The following is a 20655-nucleotide window of genomic DNA, read 5'->3' as shown; positions in this document are numbered from 1 at the left end:
TTGGGACAAGGGGAGGAAAGCGTGCACCTCAGACCGCAGAGCCAGCCTTTGCCCCAAGGCCCTTGACCACACCTGGTGGCCTAGACTAACGACATGGTCCCCCTGCCGATGGCCCCGAGACCACCATCCCCTCTGCCCCGTCCGCCTAGCCAAGAGTCTACCCTGCCCTGGCTGGCCTGTTCCACTGGGGACATCGCCCGGTGAGGCCAAAATGCCATGGGCCCCACCCCCATGTTTCTTCACGATGTTTGCGAGGGGCTGGTGTCACAGAGGGCTGCCCCGGGGGTTTGGGAAAGCAGGCCCATCCAGGAGAGCCACGTGGCCCACGCAGTTTCCTGAGAACTGCAGCGGTTACACGGGGCCTGCAGACAGCTCCTGCTACATGGGAGCTGGCAAGCTCAGGGGACATCACCAGGGGGTGACCACGGTGTCCCCTATACTACTCGTAGAGGCCGGACAACCGAGGAGTCCCAGAGACAGCTCAGCCTCCGCTGATTAACAGAGAGTCTCCCTGTGCTGGACAGAAACCCCCTGAGGACTCTACTGACAGACCCCGTGGTCACTGCGGCCCCTCCGGCCTCTACTGACGGACCCCGTGGTCACTGTGGCCCCTCCGGCCTCTACTGACGGACCCCGCGGTCACTGCGGCCCCTCCGGCCTCTACTGACGGACCCCGCGGTGTCCCAACCGCGGCCTCTACTAACGAACCCCACGGTCACTGCGGCCCCTGGGGCCTGTACTGGAGGGCCACGCCCCTGCCTGGCCCTGGGGTGCCTATATCAGCTGATGTCCTGGGAGGCATCCTCCCCAGTGTCCACCTGATTTCCTAGCCCTGCTCCCTCAAGGGCAGTGGGAAAGGGTCATCCTGAGCTGTGGCGACCAGAGCCAATGTCCACGTGTTTCTGGAGATCAGCTGGTGGTCCCAGTTTCCCACGAGCAGGAGAACCGTGGGTCCGGAGCAGTGGCCTCTGTGGGAAGCGGTGGGGTTGTGAACTCGGCCGCCGGTGGCCACGCTCCAGAGTCAGTAAAAGGAGAATCCAGGAACGAGTGTGTGACGGTGCACATGACCCCAGCATCGCAGCGACCCCGTGAGCTGGGACCAGCCCAGAGCGCCTGCCCTGCCCCCTGCTCCACCAGCTACCCCCTTCTGGGCTGGTCCCCCGTTGGTTCCCCCGAGGCCTCTGCCTGCCCAGGACCCTCCGAGCACCGCTGGCCTGCGGTGGCACAACCGACCCCAGTGCTCTGGCTCCTGCTGGGGTGACAGGAGCTCTGTGAGCCGGGCCACGGCCAGGGCCACCAGTCGTGGTGTGGGGACCAGCAGCCACAGCCTGGGATGGGGACACCCGTTACACAGGTGGGGCCCCCATGTCTCCACCAGCCCTGAGCAGAGAGGTAGGCCCGGCTGGGGGGTCCCACGGCTGTGGCAGGCACCCCCATCCTCACCCCCCCACCTCCTTTCTGGTTCAGGACCCACCAATGCCAGCCCCACTGCGTCCTGGCGCCCACTCCTCTGGCCCCCGTGGGGACTGGGGACAGGGGCAGCTCCCGGTAAGAGCCATAGCATGTCAGGGTCCCGTGTGACTTTATCTCCCTGAGAGGTCCCACAGCCCAGGGTCGCGGCAGGGTCAGAAGTAGGGGGGTGGGGAGGGCCACAACGGTGGGCTTCTTGGCCTGAGGCTTACTGTGGAGAACAAGGTAAGCATCCGCACGCCCTGCCCAGCACCTCAATGTCCTGGGGGCCCTGACCTCAGACCGGTGGTTCCTTTGTCAGTAGAGGGAGGGTCAGAGACACAGTGCTCACCTGGGGGGCGGCAGCCTGGGGGTGCAGACTGAGGAAAGAAAGCCCGCACACCTCTGCCCTCCCCAGCCCACCCTGGCACCTGGATGGCCAGCCCAGGTCCCCACCACTGGCCCGTCCCGTGGGGTATCTGCAAAGTGCCGCCAGAAAGGGGCAACTCACAGGGCTCCTGCCCTTTGTCCCGGGGTCAGGGGGCCACCCACAGCACCCACAGCCCCTCACAGTTCAGACCACGCTGCTCTTCTGGCCCAGGCCCCTGCTGGGCTGCTCCCAGGCAGGCTGGAGGGGTGGGGCGGGGTGGGGGCCGTCCTCCAGGAGCTGGATGTGGCTTCTCACCTGCCGGTTCCCAGGGCAGCGAGCCCCAGGCTGACCAAGCAGGCTTGGGGACGGGGTCAGTGGACGTGAAGGAGAAGGGCCCCCCGTGCCACGGCCCCTGGGCCCCAGGGTTTGAGAGCACAGAGAGCTTGCCGGCCACCGTAGCTGATACGGGCGTGGACGTGGCTGTGACCCCTATAGCTACCTGCTCAGACCCAGCCCCGGTACTCAGCGGTCCCTGCAACGAACACGCCCAGGCCGGCCCTGTACCCAGACTGGAGTCTCCAGCGGCCACACGCCCCACCGGCAAGTCCCCCGCCAGCAGCAGCAGCCAGGTGGGGGGGGGGGGACAGGGGGGCTTCGAGGGCCAAAAGGAAGCAGTGGGAGGCTGACCTAAGCTCCGGTGGTGTCTGGGGAGACACGCAAGCAACAAATCGTCTGTCCTACTAGGCCCTCTTGCACAAAAGCACACATTCCCCTGCCGGGCACACCGGACACAGATGCACACACAAGCCCACTGCCCGGGTCTGCAGGGCGGGGCAGGCAGGGCGGGCTGGCCTGGCTGCCACAGGCTTCGTGCGGGAGTCTGGCCAGGGCGGTGTCCCCCGCCTCTGCCACTCACTCTGCCACAACGGCCACAGCGTCTCCGCCAGCTGCTCACAGAGGCCGAGGGACTCCTCCCAGCTGGTTGGGCCCCCAGGGCGGCAGATGCGAGGGCGGGGAGGCGGTGACACAGCCAGCGATGTGGGGAAGACGGTTGGCCGTTGGGAGGAGGGCACCATCAGGGACGACAGATGGAAGCCCTGGTGGGCGAGGTGGGGCAGATAAACACCCTGGCCAGCCTCAAGTGGCCGGGTCGGCAGGCAGAGGGGGCCACGCGCGTGAGTGCGGTGAAGCGGAGGCTGCCTGCACCCCCACGGCCTCTCGGCTCCAGCAAACGTCCGCGGCCACACAACCAGAACCCATGACGCCACCGCCCATGGAACCTGCGGCCCGGGGGACCCTGGGGCCACCATCCACTCCTGCCGCGAGGAACTCACGACCATGCCCACGGAGAGTCAGCAGGGAACTCCGCCCGCCCCCAGGCCCTGCCCCTGCCCTCGTGCCCCGCCCCACATGCCCCCCTCAGGCTGCTGGGTCACTTGTGGACACTGCTTGGGGCACCGCCCCGCGCCTGGCGCGTTCCCCAGGCGACCCGGGGCTCCTCCCTGAGCTGGCGAGGAAGGCATTGTCACCTAGCCCACAGTCACAACACAGAGCAGAGACCTGCCCTGGGTCCTGCGTCCTCCAGACCGGAGTAGACCGGGCACCTGGGGACTCTGAGAAGGAGCCTGTGGACACAGACACACCCCGGGGCCCAAACCATCTTCAGACGGTTCAGAGCAGTCAGCCGGGGTCCATGGGTCTCCTCCTGCCTCTGCCTCAACCGGCAACTCACGCTGCTGGACGGGAACCTTCCAGCAGGAGAGGACGGCCCGATGGGCCCTGTACCCAGGCAGGTAGCTAGACAGGACCCAGGCTGGGCTGGCCTCCTCGTCAGATGATGGCCTTGCTGGGGGACCCAATGCAGAACCACCCACCAGCCCCAACCAGGGGCTGGGAGTGTATTCACCCCCTTGTACACATGGGGAAACTGAGGCACAGGTCATCAGGGGAATCTAGTGCTGGCCTTACAGCAGCACCCGAGCCCAGAGGCAGGCAGCCCCCTGGGTAGGGCTCACGGGCATCCCACTCCCAGGGGCAGCCTGGCTTTGCCTCAGAGGGAGCCCCAGACAGGGAGACCCCTCCTCAGGAAGGCAGGACAGAGAAGGATGTCTACGCTGCTCTCAGCCACTTCCGTGTAAGAAGGAAAGGCTAACCCCCTTCCCAACCTGCCCGTGCCCCCCACACCCTCTCCCAAGACACTGGGGCAGGCCAGGTAGGGCTCAGGCAGGGCCCCCCGCCAGGGTACTCACCAGCTGTCTGCAGGGAGGGCGCAGGGCTCGAAGGCCCATCGACCGCCTGCGGGTGGAGCACAGACACCAGGACGCGGGCACCTGTACCTGCAGGTGCGCGGGAGGTGGGGGAGGAGTCTGGAAGACCCGCCCTGATGTTGCCAGAGAAACCTGGGAGTCCATCCATGCAGGCTCCTCCTCCAGGCTGGCTTCCGGGAATCTGGGGGTGGGGGGTGGGGCACAGCCTCACCTGCTGATTCAGTCCACCTGGGCAGGGGACACACACCTGGGGCCCTGTGGCTATGGGGGCAGGGCAGGAGGCAGGTAGGGGGCGATCTCTAGTGCCGTCCAGACTGCTCCCTCTCTGCCCTCCGCCCCTGCCCCCGAGGGACCTCCAGCAGCTCCCCCCAGGCCCCCACCCCGACCTCTGGAAGTGCTGCTCAGCATCTAAGAGCCCTGTCCTGGAGGCACCGTGTGGGGCTGGGGGGGACTCCTGACAGCAGGGAAGTGCCCAGTGCGGGGAGATGGGAGGAGGCAGAGCCGCTGGGAAGCCCAGTGACCAAACTCAAAACCTGAGTGTCTCCTGCCTCCTTGGAGTCTTGTGGCTCAGGGAGGGCTCCCCAGGGCACTCACCTTGGCAGTGGAGAGACAGGAGGGTCTTGGGGGACCCCAGCAGTGCATTCTGTGCCTGGACCTGCAATGGGGGTCCTGGGGTTTGGTCATCTGGCTAAGATCTGTGCCCGTACGTGTGGACCTTATGGGAGGTTTTCAGCAGTGGGTGTGGGTCGGTGCGCGGGGGAACCGTGCTGCCCACAGCCCTGTCAGCTCCAAACTCGCACTCCAGGGGTGCCCAAGAGTCCCTGGACTGGCGGCCTGTCTGATGGAAGTCAGGGCCCTCTCCGGACATGGTGTCTTCTCTCTGTCACTCCCAAGGGAGCCAGCTCTCCAGGGAGGTTCCCCCCACCCTGCCGGTCCCTGCCACCTCCCGCCCCCAGAAGGGGGGGTCTTTGCCTCCCAAACAGACTCTAGTAAAATCTCTTACCAAAAGATTCCTCTCAGTGTTCAGGAACTTCGGGTTTGGGGGCAGAGAAACTCGGAGCAGCCTGGTCTCTTACTCGGGGTACACCTGCCCTTCCCAGAAGCGGCATGTGGGAGCAGCCCCTCGGCCCTGGGGAACTGCTGGGCACTCTCCTGAAAAATCGAGGCACTTGGCCAGGACCCCTTGGCCCAGAGCTTGGCCTTCCAAGCAAGACCACACTGGAGGCAGCCGCATCCTGGGGCCCGAGGATCAGGAGGGGTGTGACCCCGCTTCCCCGACCACGCTCGGCACACTGGCTGGGCCGCCTCAGGCCTCAGAGACATCTGGCACCCGGAGCGGGGCTGTGGGAGCCAGAATGGGCACACACAGGGGTTGCCCTGCTCCACTGATGTCAGAGAAACAGGGCAAGTCCTCCTGGCCCGAGGTGGCCGAGTTTTGTTACCCAGCCCGAGCAGACTAAGATACATGCCTTCTGGCATGTAAGTCTAGTGTGCAGCTGGGCCCCAAGCCCAGCCGGGCCTGGCACCGAGTATGGCCATCGCCCGAGGCCCAGTGGCCCTACCCAGCCCACGTGGGACAGAAGAGGCTCACCCAGAACCGTGGTCTGGGCCCCATGGCACCCTCGGCTGCAGCACCCGGCCCTCAGCCTGGCCCTCCGGCTGCAGAGCGGAGCCGGCCCAGCCTGGCAGCTGAAGGGGCAGGGTGTGCCGAGCTTGGTCACTGGGTGGGCCCCTGGGAGTCAAGCCGGCGCAGGCGCGGCAGCAAGGCGCCCTCCTTGCAGGAGGGGACAGGGCAGAAGGCTGTGAGGATAGGATGGCCTCCCAGGGGAAGGGCTCTGCACCCGGTCCCCGTGTGTGGAAGGACAGCGGCGGGTGGCCTCCCGGCTGATTAGGACCCTAAAAAGGAAAGGGGTGAACGGTGCAGGAAAGGAGGTCTGGGCAGAGGCTCAGGGCGCGGGTGCAGCGCACGCAGGTCTCTCTCCCTCCATTTTCTGCCCATCAGCGAGCACCTGCCAAGGAGTGGTACGAAGCCACTTAGACCCGGCCTGGCCCTGCCGGTTGGGGTCACCAGCTGCCTTGGTGCTGGCCTGAGGGGCGCTGGCCACACTGACAGAGACGGACGGAGGCCACCCGTGTGCCCAGCACCGTGAGCTCTTAGGGGCCAAAGTCGGTCCAGCTTTCCCTGCCTCCAAATGCCCTGTCTGCCAGCACTCGGGGTGGCACGGGGCCCCAGTGCTTGGCCACCGGGCAGCTCTCTTGGGCCTCCTTGTTCTGGAAGGGCAGGAGGGGGTCCTCGCAGAAGGGGGTCTCAGGGCACGGGTTGGCCCGCTCTGCCCACGGGGCCTCAGCCGACACCACCCCCTGGGGTTAGAGGCACGTCTGACCCGTGACACGGCTCCCACTTTCATCAGAGTGCATGGGGGTGGCCCCAACTGAGGACACAGCCACAGCAAGGAGAACACAGCCGGGAGTGCCCCCGGGCCCGACTCTGAGAGGGGAGGGTGCCTCGCTCAGGATCTCCCTGCGGGCTGTGTCCCCAGCAGGAAGGACAGCAGGGCCTGGGGACCCAGGGGTGGGATCAAGTCTCACTCAGCCAGAGCCCAGCAGGCCTGGCCACCTGGTATAGGCCCCTGACCCACGTCATGCACCCCAAACTCTGCCTTGGCCTCCCTGTCTGGAGAAACTGACCTGCAGCAGGTGGGGTCTAGGTCAAACCGGTCACTCTGAGGGATGGCGGGCTGCACACTCCAAACCTTTGGGGCTGGCCAGACCCTGAGAAGACCCCTCCGCTCTCTTGCTTGGGGGGTGGAGCCAGAGGCAGGGAGGTCTGTAAGCACCCCCATTCCCTGGCTCTCTGCCTCTGCGGCGTGGGGCACTTGGTCCCAACCTCCAGCTGTGGGGGGTCACCTCTGGAATCCAGCCCCCTCCCCCTGGCACCTGAGGGCCGGCCCCCAGCTACTTGCCTCCCTCGTAGGTCCTCTGTGTCTTTATGAGCTTGTAACTTAACAAAGAAACTCATTACAGTCATTTTAATGGGGCTTCCAAGGGGCCAAAAGCAAATGCACACGGCTGGTTTGTCCCCAGTGGGTCCCTAATTGCCCAGTCAGCCTGGCTCTGAGCTCTGACCAGTCCTGCAGGGAAAGGAGGGAGCCTGGAAGCCTGGGGTCCTGTGTCCGGGGACGGAGGGGCCAGACCTGCCTCTCCTTCCTTCCTCTGCTCCCTTCCCCGGGTGTTCCAGGCCAGACCCTTGGGAAATGTCCGTGCCCCCAGCTCAGGAGGCTTGCGGTTTGGAGGACCAGAATGGTGGGGTTCCAGAGGCTTTGGGGCCTGGGGACTCCCTAGGAGTCTGGCGTGGACGCCTGCTGGGCTGCGCTAGGTGACAGCAGCCCACCCCTGCCATGTGCTTCAGTCGTTCCCCCCAGATGGGTTAGGGCCCCTGGTGCGGGGGTCCCACACCAAGGGGAAAGTGAAAACCGTGACGGAACCCAGGGCCCCGCGTCTCCCTCCCTCTTCCTCTCCCACGGAGCCGACCCGGTGATTTGGAAATGAGGGAAAGGACTCGCTGTCCTTCCTTCGGGGCAGCACGGAAGAATGAGCTCTGAAAAGAACCCCACCCTGAGGCCACAGAGGGCTGGAGAGGAGGAGGCCTGGCTGAGCTTCTGGCTGAACCCGTGGGAGGAGGGGCTCTAGGATGCAGGGTTTCCATGGCAACCATAGCTGCGGGGGAACCACAGGGCAGAGGCTCAGGGAACAGACCCCATGTGGGCGAGGGTGAGGGTCAGGTGGGGGCGGGCAAGAGGTGTGGCCCCTTCTCCCGCTTTCCTAGGCCCCTCTCTGCTGCTGGACCGAGAGCCAGACCTTGAGGGGGGACCCCACGGGGGCAGGAAGCTCCTCTTGGCTGCCTTCCTGGCGGCCAGGTCCAGGTGTAGGTCTCGTCAACACGGGGAAGGGGCACTGCGTGCTTCCTGAGATCTCCTATGCCGGTTGCCCTGGGGAGCTGGCCACGTCCTCGCTCGGCCCCAAGTCCTGTGCCCCCCATAGCTTCCCACCCTGCTTCCTGTGCCGGCCGCTGCCTGCCCTGAGTCCCCGTTCTCACTGTGCCCAGGCCACGGGCCCCCTGAGCACCCCGCGTCCTCCCGCCCTGCCCCGGGCCATTGGAACATGTCCCTCTAGCCTGCCTGGCCACCTGAGGCCTGAGTGGGGGTGACCGCATGTGAGGGCAGAGACAGGGCAGGAACCGGGGTTCTTTTTCTGTGACACCTGGAGGTAGGCGGGGCCTTCAGGGAGTCTGGCTCCCACAGATGCAGGTGCATGTTGGGGGGGGGGGGCACGGGACCAAGCCTCCTCCTGATGTGACATGTGGCTCCCAGGTGGTGGGCACCCAGCACTGGAGGGCCGAGCCTGGGGGAGGGAGGAAGGGGAGGTGGGTGCTGAGGGCGGAGGCCCCTCCTGCAGGACACAGGGCCCTGGGGATTCCTCTCATTCCAGCCAGAGCTCCAGGCCCCTTACTAGCAGGCCAACCCAGTCCCTCAGCCTCTGGTGGCCCCAGACACGCCCAGTCCCCCCCACCCCCTTGCTGCCTGAGAAGGACCCCGCCGCCTCTGCCCAGACCTCCAGGCCAGGCGGGAAGGGTCAGGCCGGGGAGGTGGGAGCAAGTCTCCTGGTGACAGCCGTCCCTTGCAGAGCGTGTGGTGTGTTCTAGGCCTGTGCCAAGGGCTCCCCAGCAGCCCGTCACTCTCCAGGCTTGTGTTTGGGAGAGGAGAGAGACCCAGGGGAAGGCTGGGGCCCAAGCATGTGAGCTGCTGCGCTGGGCCAGGCCTGCTTCCCCGCTTGTCCCCTGCTCCGGGGGGGGCGACATCAGCATGGGCCTGTGGTGTCCCAAGCTGCACACTGTCCCTGCATTCTAGACAGGCGGGGTCCCCACAGTCAGAGGTTTTCTCTCGCGTGACGGCTCTGTTCCGGGAGCCGCTCCCACCCCCAGGACCCCGGGTGCTCCACTTCCCCAGGACAAGGGGGAAAGGGGTGTTGAGGGCCTGGTCAAGGAGCCGCAGCGTACCCACGGACGAATGTCACACAGCCAGCCCTGCCCCCAGTCACGTCTGTGCAGACCTCTTTGTGAGGCCTGGGTAGAGCTCGTGAGCTAATGGTACCCGGCAAGAAGGCCACAAAACCACGTGACCTGAGTCACGCAGCAGCTGTTGTAAGGAAGCACTGGGAAGTGAGAGGAGCGGGGGTCCCCAAAAGACACCCACCTGGTGTCAATGTGACCCAGTTTGGAAAAAAGATCTTTGCAGGCGTACTTAAGTGAAGGACTTCAGGATGAGACCGTCCTGGGGTCGGCGGCGCTGCGTCCGATGGCCTGTCCCTCCAGAGAAGGGGACAGGCCCTCTGAGGACGGAGCGGAGGTGGAGGGATGCCTGGAGCCCCGGAGGCTGGGACAGGCAGGGAGGACACTCCCCCGGAGCCTCAGGAGGGAGTGCGGCCCCGGGACACCTGGACTCTGCCAGAGCCGAGAGAGAGCAACGTTGTTCTCAGCCAGTCGGCGTGCCCTCGTGGACACACCAGCCCCAGAGACACCACAGAGGCCTTTGCCCCATGTCCACGGAGCCTGGCGGGTGCTCACAGCGCCTCACCCACTGTCCTGTCACATCACCACCCTAGGGCCGCCGGGACAGGTGCCAAAGGGGCAGGGAGCTTGGCCAAGGTTGAGGGGCCAAAGGGCCGGGGGTGGCTTTTAGCCCCGGCGGCACTTCTGGAATGGGAAACTGTGGTCAGGGAACCCCTGAAAGGGGAAAACCCGCTGCCTTTTTTGTCTGCCGTCAAGGGCTTCCTCGGGTCGGTTGGGGTGGGACGTCTCCCCTCCGCTCACACACACCATCATGGGAACCCGGAGCCCCTAGACTCCGCTGCAAGGGTCAGCCCTCCCTTTCTCTCCGTGTCTCCGTCTCTGTCTCTGTGTCTCTCTCTCTCCAAGTCCCTGCATCTACCAGGCCCGGGCTGGGGACACAGATGGGTCGGGCATCACTGAGGCTGAGCCGCACAGACTGACCTGCCCTCGCCGCCAGGCGAATGTGTCCCGCCTCCCGCGGCTCCGGGGGCGTGAACAGCCGGCCAGCCAGGACCACAGGAATGCCGCGTGGCCGGCTGTCGTGGCTGTCTGTCGTGGATGTCGTGGGTGGTGGGTGGCCTCCCTCGGACCTCCAGCTATTTCCTGGGCACGCGGTCCCGGGGGTGGGCAGATAGACCGTTTCCTGCCAGCTCCCCGCGGCCCGTGCCCGTGCAGCCGCACACCCGCCTGACAGACCCCACTCTCTAAGGACTTTTGAAGGGCCCCAGGAGAGAGGAAATGGCTGCGGGGGGACCCATGAGGGGTCTCGGGACCACAGGAGCAGGCACTCGTCCGGCAACTGTGTGGGACAGTAAGGTCCTTCTCCGGGTCATGAGATCGTCGGGAACACAGTACACCTGAGTGATCTGCTCTGGCCGTGCTGCTCCAGCACCCACTGGGCCCTGCGGGAACAGCCTTGCTGCAGAGGTGGGAGCGGAAGGCGGGCGGGGGGGTTGGTCTGGGAGACCACAGGCGCGGAGCAGCCACCCTGGCCACAGGAACATCCCCATCACCCCCGGCCTCAGCCAACACCCAGGGGGCCTCGGGGGCCGCACACCCTGCTGAAGCCTGTATGCCCGTCTGCTCGCCCTCGGTCCTCCAGGCAGCCTGGACGCCCTCCACCGGCCTGGCCTTCATCCCAGGCCCGTGGGGAGCCTGGAGGCCCACCAGGTCTCCCCACTTCCAGGGACTCAGAAAGAACCCTGCAACCATCCACCACCATCTCCCGCCAGGCATGATGCAGAGGACAGATCCAGGAAGGGGTGAGGCAGGAGACCAGGGTGTGATGCCGTCCGTGCCCCTGCGGCCCAGTCCCCTTGGCCCAGTCGGGAGACCCGGGACGCCACCGCTCTGTGTGCTCGCCTGTACAACAGGAGGGTGTACCGGTGAGGCAGGGTGCCAGAAAGGCTGAGTGGTGAAGGGCAGGGCAGGCACGTGGCAGTGCCCTCGAAGGGAGGGAGCACCGTGGCTGACGCGTGCTGACAGGAACGCCCGGGCCCTCCGGATGCCGTGTGTCAGCCCTCGAGACCGGGTGCCTCCCAGACCGTGGTCAGCGCTGCTGCCTGTGCCTACCCCTCACGTTCCGCTCAGGGATGTGTCTGGGCAGGAAATTGCTTTCCTTCCCTCTAACGCTCCTTTGGGAATGAGGCCCATTAGGGATGGCTGGCTGGATGGCTGGAGGGCATGTGCTTACGGCCTCCCGTGGGAGCGCTCTGGCTGGCTGGGGCACCTGGCGTCATGAAGTGGGGAGGCAGTTACAAGGCAGAATGTAAAGACGTGCTCCCCCGTCTCAGGGGAGGCTGGGCAGGGTGAGCAGAGCCGATGGAGCTCCAGGAGCTCCTCCCGGCCCAGACCTGTCACCCAGGAGCCCCCTGCTCTCCGTGGACCAGTGATGTGCTTCGTCTCACAGGTGGGGGGCCGTGTAGGCAATGCACACTGGCCTGTCGCCTGGCGGCAGCCCTCATCACAGGCCATCTCCCTGCAAGTGTTCTCTGGGCAGGAGAGAGGAGTTGGGTCCAGCCAGGACCACCATCGGGGCCCAGCGGGGACCAGGCCCAACCGCGCAGGCAGAGTGGTCCCAGTGCCGGTGCCCCCCGAGCTCTCAGCGCACCACGAACAGTGAGGAGCAGCATCCCCGCCCCCATGGGCCTTCACGGTCCCTGCAGGAGCGAGCCACTGAACCCTATTCCCGTGGCAGAACTGGGGCTCAGAGAAGGACAGCTTATGGCAGCTGACCCGGTGCAGGGGATGGGGGCAGTCCTGCCTGGCCTGGCAGCCTGAGCTGTGGACCAGCTCACCGCACAGCACCCCTAGAGGGTCCCGGCTCCCCCAGGAAGCTCTGATATAAAGCAGCGACTCTCCCAGCCCAGGGCCCCTGGCTCCCCAGTCTGCCTGTTTCCAGGAAGGAAAACAAGGTGCCTTCCCCGCAGTGACCGCTACGGTGGCCGCACATTTCTCCCCCATTCTGCCATTCACATCCCGTCGCTCTGAGGGTCTTCTTGGCACCAGGCCCCCCGGCTGTAGACCCAGGGGACCCACAGGAGCTAGCAGCTGCAGCCTCCTGGGGACGCTGAGCTCCGGTCTGGCAGAGGTGGGGCCCCGGCCTCAGAGTGACGCCCGCTCGGGAGGCACCCCAAGGACGCAGGCCTGGGGCTGTAGCAGATAAGGGTGGTGGCTCCGCCCACAGCCCCCCCACCCCCCCAGCCAGCAGCCTGGCCCCAGCCGGGGAGCGAGGCCTTGCCCAGCTCCTGTGGTCACGGGGGAGGGCGAGTGGGATGAGCTGCCAGGCCGCCAAGGCTTCGGGCACAGATGGTTCTCATTCCCGCTGCCTCTCTTCCGTAGGAAAAACAAACTAGCCCCGGGCCAACAGGCTCTTTTCTATCTTCTGTTTAGTTTTGTTGCCGTTGGCCTCTGCCAGTGGGCTGAGGGTCCCGCCGGAGGCCCTGGCATTTCCCTGACCTCAGGGCAGCTCTCCTGGGAAAGTGGCCGCTTCCTGCTCCCAGAGCTGTTGCTGTCCCGTTGGGCCTCAGCCACTCTTCCAGGGTCCGGAGTCCCCTGGCTGCACCAGGAAAGCTGGGACTGAGAACCGCAGGACAGAACCAGGTGAGACCCAGGTGTGCCCAAGGGGCCTTCTGCGTGCCCGCACCCCCTCCCCCCAGGCGCTGCCCTGGGGAAAGGCCCCGAAAGCCCTGCAGAGCCCAGAGTGGGAGGCCGCAGGGTAAGGTGTAAGGTGTCAGCAGGCCGGGCTCGCAGGCACCCACAGAGGGGCCCAGCGGGGACACAGGAGGGCAGTGGCAGTGGGGGGCGTGGGTGCAGCATCCCTGCACTCACATTTCACAAGTGAGACCATGGTCCGGAGGCTGAGGCCCAGGCGGTGATCCCAGGTTTGGGGAGTAAGAAACAGCAGGGTGAGGGGCTCCCGGGGCCAGGCCACACAGGTCGTGGTGAGTGCAGATCCCAGGCCCCCTCTGTAGGACCAGGGGAGTCAGACAGGGGCATGGAGCAGTGTTTCCCATCAGCTTCCCGGCTGTCTCTAAGGCAGGCAGAGGGTCACCCCAGGGCCAGCACCCACTGCCAGTTGAGAAGGGGGTGGGCATGTTGGAGCTGGACATGAGGGAGGCAGGGGACTAGCAAGGGGGGCTGGCCGCCTGCCAAATAAAGGCAAGGAGGCCTCAAACGCCCCCCGCGTGGGGGTGGGGAGGCCGGCAGGGCTGCACGGACACCCAGGCGCCCCGCGGGTCCCAGAAGAAGAGCCCAGAGCCAGGCCCCTGCCCCCGTGCCCCCCTAGCCCCGAGCTGGGGAGAGAGGGGGTCCTGGGGGGCAGAGGCTCATGATCAAAGGCCCCGCCCCCTCCCCCGGGGCCGCGCGCGGGGGGGGGAGGGACCCGCGGCTCCGTCCGCGCCCCCTCCCCTCGCGGGCGGCGGTGACATCACGGCCACGGCGGGAGGGGCGGCGCCCCGCGCGCATCACTTCCTCGGCGCCTCCCGCGGGCGGGCAGACAGACCGACGGAGGGACGGACTGACGGTGGACGGTGGGCGGCGGACAGCGGACGGGGACAGGCGCAGGGCGGCGCGCGAGCGGGGTGGGGGGGGGCGTGCGCCCCCGGCCCTCGGCGACCCCAGCCCCATGGCCGGTCCGGCCCCGCCCGCCGCGGAAGAGCTGCCCGGCCCGGCCCGGCGCCTCTACTCCAGGTAGGCTGGGCAGACCGGTGGGGGCCTGCGGGGACGAGCGGGACGCGCCGGACCGGCGGCAGGAGGCGGGAGGCCCGGAACAAAGGCTGCGGTGGGCGCGCAACGTGGCGGAGACGCGCCCTCCCTGCGGGCTGGCGGCGGTGGAGGCGCGGGGGAGGAGGGGTGCAGGGGTGGGGGCGCCCGCGGGGGCGGGGACTGGGGAGGACGGGGTCCTGGGGTAGGGGGCACCGGGGTGAAGGAGGAGATGCAGAGGAAGGAGACACCTGGTGGGGGAGGTGCCCACAAGGGTGGGGGGCGTGGGGGGGAGGAATGCAGGGATGGGGGGCACTGGGGGGGGGCTGGTGCCCTTCGGTCGCCAGAATTAGCCAGTGGTCAGGATGGTCTGTTGGCTGGGGTGGGCTGCTGCTTGCTGGACCGCCCCCGCCCCCTGCCCTGGGACAGTGGGAGGGAGACCCTCAGCTTCCCAGCTGCGCTCCTGACAGCTGGGCAGCCTGGCCCAGCAGGTGTGTGGAGGGGGCCCGCCAGGAGCTCCCTCCCAAGCCCGGCACCACCTCCCCACAACTGCGGTTTGGGTTCTCTGGAGGCAGCATGGCTGAAGGAACCCGGCTTTGTCCCCACGGCCCCACTATGAATCTGTGTTCAGGGGACCACAGGCTGGAATCCAGGCTGCAGAGCCAGCCAGCCGGGTGGGGTGTGTGTCTGCCTGAGAAGGCTCCAGCCTCCGGGCCCCTGCATGGAGGCCGGCGGCCCGCGCTTTCTGAGCTGACACCTGCGGGCGTGCCTGCCTGCTGACCCCGGGCCAGGGCGTCCTGCACGGCAATGCCAGGTGCCCGAGCACGTGGGCACCAGGTCCTCCCAGGGGGATGGACTCTGCCAGGGATGCCGGGGGCCCAGTACAGTCGGCACATGTGCCAGGCAGGGGCTGGACTGGCTGCCTCCAGGGCGCCTGACGGGTCCCCAGCTTGGACTTGGACGGACACCATGATTCCTAGGACCTGGCGGCCTCCCCAGATGCTGGGCCTTCAAGGGGCCCAGCCTTGCCCAAGAGGATTCTCCAGCCCCAGCTGGCCAGTGTGTCAGCAGCAAACGCCTGTTTTACGCACCCCCCTCCTCGGTACCCCCCCCCCCCAAAGTGCAGAATGAGGCCCTGGTGGTGAGTGAAAAGGTCTGCCGCTCCTCCCACCTTGGTCCCTGTGCCACTGGTCAGACACAGCCGCCATTGTGTGGTCCCAGGATTGAGTGCTGAGCCCCCTGGCCTGGCTTCTGGGCCCCATGTAGGGGGAGGGGCGTGCGGGTGGGTTTCCTGGCAGCTGACACTGGAGGCCCGCCCTAGAGGATCCCCTGCACAGCTGAGCCTGGGGTCCCTTTCGTGCTGGTCCACATCCACAGTCTCGACTTGGCAGTCGGGAGTGTGGGCCGGTGCTGGGGCCCGGCAGTAACACGCCAGGCAGGACACTGACGGGGGGAGCCGTCCTTGGCAGGGACAGGGCTAAGAGGGGACGCTGGCAGAGGCCCTGAGCCCGGCCATCCTTGCCAGCCGAGAGCTGAGTTGAGCTCGAAGGGACGAGCCGAGCACAGACTTGGGGTGCGCTGCCGCAAGCCCTCCTGCGGGCCTGCGCGGACACCCTCACAGGGGTGTTTGGGTGGCCACAGCCAGCTGTGGGCAGGGTGGGTCCCGCTCGGTGCCGGCTTTCGGAGGCCGGCAGGCAGGGGCGGGAGTCGGGAGCGTGTGTGGGAGCATCCTGGACGGGTGGGGGCTGTTAGCTGGAGAGGAGGGAGGCGCTTCCTCTGGGCGGGGGGAAGGCGTCAGGAGGTCGTCCACCCCCTGGCCAGGAAGCCCACCTATGGCAGGGCAGCGGAGGGGCCCTGAGCGGCCGTTTGGTTTGACCACTCTGCAGACAGTCGTTCGGGGGCACCTCTGGGGGAACCTCCCCCAGCAGCTCCTTTCCCATGCCAAATTCCTGCCTGGTGATATGGGGTCTGGGGGACTTGGGCTCGGAATGCACACAGAGAGGGGTGTGAGTGTGCCTGTGGGCCCAAGGAGTCCCCAGATGGGGCCCTGGGGAGGGGCCGGTGCTGGGGAGGCAGAGGCTCCTTCCTGGAGCAGGGGTTGGGGAGGGAGGGGCCGACAGGGCCTGGGAGAGGAGGGTTCAAGGGAGGGGCAGGTGGCCAGGAGGTCCCTGAAAGTGGGGAGGCCCTGGGGGAGTGGTGAGCACCCCCACCGTCGGGTGCCCTGTCAGACGTGGGTCCCAAGCATAAGGTGGCCAGACAGGGCCATCCTCAGGAGCTTACCCGTCCCCACCGTGGCTCCTTCCACCGTAGCCCAGGCACCAGCCGTGGCACGGCATCTGCAGGCTAACGGCCTGGCCCCAGGGCTCACTAGAAACGCAACCCCCAGCGCTTTCCCAAGCTAGGTGACACACATGTTCTCCACCAGCAATTCCTGTTCCCACCATGCTCCCTGCCCTGAGCTGTCCCGAAAGCTCCATGTGGAAGGGAGTCAGGATGGCTTTGCTTTTGGGGGCAGCGGGATGGGGTGAGCGGGGGCCCTGGCACATCAGCTTGATGGCCCGGACTGGGGCAGACATCCCTGGAGAGGGAGGACAGTGACTGCGTTTAGCAGAGGAGGGAGGGAAGAGGGACACAGCCCCCAGGGAGCCCTGTGCGGTGGGAGCTGGGGCCTGGCTTGGAGACCAGCCGTGGTGTCTGCCCCCGAGGACCCCGCAGAGGCTGGCGGGACAGGTGGGTGAGGGCAGGAGCCTGATGGAGAGCAGAGCAGTTTAGTCCAAGTGAGGCTGGGCTGATGGCTTCTGCGGGGTGCTGTCTTGGATGCCAAGGCGGGGCTGGAAGGGTGTGGGCGCGATGTGGCCAAAGAGTAAGGGTGGCCACCGGGGAGTCCATAACCATCTTATTAACCGGTCAGCCTGCGGGCGGGCGGCAGGAGCTAGGCAGACGGTGTCCTTCCTCCCGGCCACTGTGGTCCGGCCTCTGGGCACGCCGGCCTGGTGGGCCCTTGCAAGGAGGGGCGACGCATCCCAGGTGGGAAGGCCGTCCCTCCCAGGGAAGGGAGAGGCTGCCGGGGAGCTGAGGCCACAGCCCTGGGGAGCTCTGCAAACTCTCGTCAGCCCAGCCCAGAGCTGCAGGGGCTCTCGTGCCCCGAAAGTGGGTCTCCTGACAGCCTGTGCGGTGGACAGGCCCCGGGCAGTCCTGCAGGGAGGACGTGAGGCTAGAGGGCAGGAAGGTCGGCTCCACAAAGGGGTGCTGGAGTGGGCGGCCCAGCGCGGCTGCAGACCGGTCCCTCACTTGGGTCAGCGGGCACATGCCAGGCGATGGGGCAAACACCCACAGGCCTGCAGAGGTGGTGTTGGGGCAGAGGCTCCGGAATCTTCTTCCTGAGCAGGGATGTGGGCCTGGCCAGCCTGGGTGGGTCTCAGGCAAGACAGGGGAGGGTAGCCTGTCCTTCAGGCGGGCCCTGGGAGGCAGAGTGGGGGGCCTGGGGTTGATCTGAGGGTTTGGAGCTCTAATTCGTTAATAGGAGCTGGGTGAAAACGCGGTGACCCAGGCCCGCCCTGTACCTGTCAGCTGAGTGGTCCTGGGGGGGTGGATGGGGGTATTGGCAGAAGCCTTAGCGTGGTGGGGCTACTCGGTCGGGACACTGGGAAGCAGGACGTGGTGTGGCCGGCAGCCTGGGACCAGATCCCCCATCCCTGTCTTCACCTGCCCCGGGCCCTCCGGAGACTCGGCCTCACCAGAGCCCGCCGCCGAGTGAACAGGGCCCCCAGGGCCGGTGCTGGCCCTGAGATCCTGCACCTGGGCTGGTCTTTGCCCTGCGCCTCCCACCCTCCCTCGTGTTCTCGGTTTCGCCGTGTGCTCTGACTCCAGGTAGTTTCGGGGTCAGAGGGAGCCCCAGAGCGGCACCCCCTTCCTGTTCCCGTGGTCCAGAGCTGCACAGCCTTGGAGGCCTCTACCACCCCCATGCCCGTTGCTGAGCTGGGCAAGTGGCCTGGCAGAGAAAGCCTCTCCCCCGCCTGGGCCCTGCCCTGCCTGCTGACGGTGCTGATCCCCAGCTCTGAGCTGCCCTGATCCCTTGATCCCCCTCAGTCCCCGGGAGGCCCTGGACAGCCTGCCTGAGGACCCGGGGTCTCCTGGAACTTGGGACGCCAGAGCCTTTGGCCCACCGCTCTGGAGTGGGTGGAGGCAGGGGGACCACGAGGCCGGGGCATCCCCGGGACTGGCAGCCAAGGTGCGCCGGGAGCTGGTGGGCCAGGAGGGAGGCCTGGAGCCGCGCCATGCCGGCTGCCTCTGCCGAGGGCCAGCCTGTGGCCCTGAGCCTGGCAGAGAAGGCCGTGTGCAAGGTGGTGTACGGCGCCCCGCGGCCCCGCCCCCTGCTGCTGCCCGTGGGCCTGGAGCTGTGGCTCTACGTGCAGAAGATGCGTAACCTGCGGAGGAAGAGGTGTGCTGGGTGGTGACAGGGGCAGGGGGGTGGGTGCTGGAGGTCAAGGGGCATTGGGGGGCTCTCGGGCTCAGTAGAGGGGGTGGGGCTCCTGGCCCGGACTCCCTGCCTGCAGCCTGTCCAGGGGGTGTCCTCACGATCCTGGAGCCAGGATTGGACTGGCCTCTCTGGGACTCAGGGTGGCCACGCCTGACACCCCTCCGTGGACCCCCCACCTCCTGCTTCTTGGGGCCCCAGGCCCTTCCTGCACCAGAATCCTCCTTCACCGTGGTGTTCAGGCAGGCCCGGGGGTTGGGGGCAGCCGCCCCCCCTCTCCTCACTGTCGACCCAGTCAGAGCCAACAGGGTGAGCTCGGTCCGGACTCGGCAGCGTCACAGCCCCGAGGCTACTACGTCCCTTGGGAGGAGAGGTTGGCCCACGGCGTCCCATGGCCTGGTGCCCAGCTGGGTGAGGCCTGGCAGGCCTAGATTAAGGAGCCCCACGCATGGCAGCGGTTCCAGGGGAGGCCGCTGGGGGGCTCCTGCGGTGCGGCATCTGGATGGACCTTCCCAGAGCGGGCGGGTATGAGGCCAAAGCTCTGACCCCCGGCTCTCGGAGGGTCCCCCCAGGCTCGGCTCGAACCTGGCGTGGGCAGGGCGGTGCCAGGTCCCAGAGCCCAGCCCTCCCGGGAGGAGTGGCCCCGATGCTGGGGGTTCGAGGCTGGGCAAGCAGTTCTGTGAAGGTGGGGGCTTCCCAGCAGAGAGCTCTGAGCCCATGGGGTGTGGGGTGCTGGGCTCAGCATCTCGGGGCTCCACAGGTGCGCCCTGCCTCTTGGTAAGCGGTGCTGTTGGAAACGCTGGAAGTGCACGTTTTCCTGTCAATGTAGAGGTGAAGTGGGCCGGGCGCGACGGTTTGTATCGAAGGGGGTTTGGTCAAACGGTGGAGAAGCACTGCCGTAGACAGATTTGTTGGTTGGTTGAGGGGAGCCGTGTGCTTCCCCCCAGTAACTGCTGACCACTGCGCAACCCAACAAAGCTGAGGGGCAGGTGCCCTGGGCCATGTGGGCCGTTTGGTGTGGACATTTTCAGTTACCTGTAGGCTTTCCATGGACCCGGACCCGGGACGTCGGGGTTGGCCCTCGGCCGTGCGGAACGTGCCCCCCACTTTTCCAGGGCTGCATGTACGGTCACCTGCCAGGGTGCCCTCCAGCTTGGGGCCCCACTCTCCCACCCAAGGGCAGGGCCATGGGCCAGGCCTTGAGCCGGGAACCCACAGGACCAGCCAGAAGAGGACGGAGGAGGAAACCAAGGCTCTGAGTGGTGATGTGGCCTGCCCAGGACCCCACAGCTAGGAGGGCCCGAGCCAGGGCCGGCCTGACTGAATGGCCCCACACATGAGGCTCCCGTGATAGGTGGTCTAAGACCCAGGGACCACAGGACCTAGGCTAGCAGCTGGGGGGCCCAGACCCCACCTTAGGGGCCGAGCAGGGCCCTGCTTCTCTGAAGCCCCCGCCCAAAGGTCAGGGGAGGAGGGTCTGGCGCAGTCTCCGGCTAGGGCCCAGGTTGTCACGAGGAACTCTGGACCCTTGGGGTCAGGCTGGCTTCATGGGCCAGGAACCTGGAACAGTTTCCAGGGGTTGGGTTCATCCTAAGCGTGGTCCTGTCCTGTCCTCCCCTGGTAGAGCCACGAGGTGGGGGAGCCTCTGTCCATCAGGCAGTCGTGGCCGTGGGGCAGCTGAGCGCTCCTCGGCTCCCAGGGCTGGCTGACCCTTGACTCCGATGCGGCCATGCCTCCCCCAAGGATGGGAGGTGAGAACAGATGATGCCTGAGCCCGCAGCCCCCCATGGAGACCTTGGAGGCTCGGGGCGTACTCTAGGATGAGGGGGGGTCAGGTTCTGCCCGTGTGGCCTTGGCCAGCTCTCTAAACCTCTCTGAGCCTCGGTTGTCCTTGGTGACGCTCAGGGCCCATCCCAGGCTGCTGAGGCCACCCTGGAGGAGGGATGTGGCTCCAGGGGTGGCCCTCACCCAGGCGCCTGAGACTTCTTGGGAGGCTGTGTTTGGAGCTTGGCCGCCATGGCCTGAGGCCTTGCTGTGGTCACAGACTCACGCCTTTGCCCGGAGCCCCTGAGCCCTGGTAGTGGTGGGGGCGCAGTGAGATGCCCTCGGTGAGGTGCACAGGTGTGCCAGCTGGGGGACGGGCGTGCCACCGGCCCTGGCACCTGCTCCCGGGCACAGCACGCACATGTGCAGTGTGGGTCCGGCTGTCGGAGGGCCTCGTGGTCCTCGCGACGACAGGGTGGAAGCGCGCGTCCCTGGCAGGGCCGCGTGAGAGGCAGGC

The 20655-nt window shown here is 66.9% G+C and overlaps 1 protein-coding gene across 3 annotated transcripts in view; it reads left to right on the top strand.

Annotated features, from left to right (window-relative positions):
• Positions 1-12300: 12300 nt before the first annotated feature.
• GPSM1 (G protein signaling modulator 1) overlaps positions 12301-20655 on the top strand; it is a 28916-nt gene continuing 20561 nt past the window's right edge. The window contains exon 1 of one of the 3 annotated variants that reach the window (XM_082696102.1): positions 12301-12796. Coding sequence is in view for 1 of the 3 variants with exons in the window: in XM_082696101.1 (XP_082552227.1) it covers positions 13821-13885 (65 nt within the window). In the remaining 2 variants the exon portion in view is untranslated. Of the gene's footprint in view, positions 12797-13677; positions 13886-20655 lie in introns of those variants that run through there. The other 2 variants (XM_082696101.1, XM_082696103.1) reach the window with 2 other exon arrangements.

Source organism: Mustela nivalis (assembly GCF_964662115.1).
Source record: "Mustela nivalis genome assembly, chromosome: 13".
NCBI classification, from domain to species: Eukaryota; Metazoa; Chordata; class Mammalia; order Carnivora; family Mustelidae; genus Mustela; species Mustela nivalis.
The sequence above is the reverse complement of the archived record's forward strand: the minus strand, read 5'-3'. Positions and strand labels throughout refer to the sequence as shown.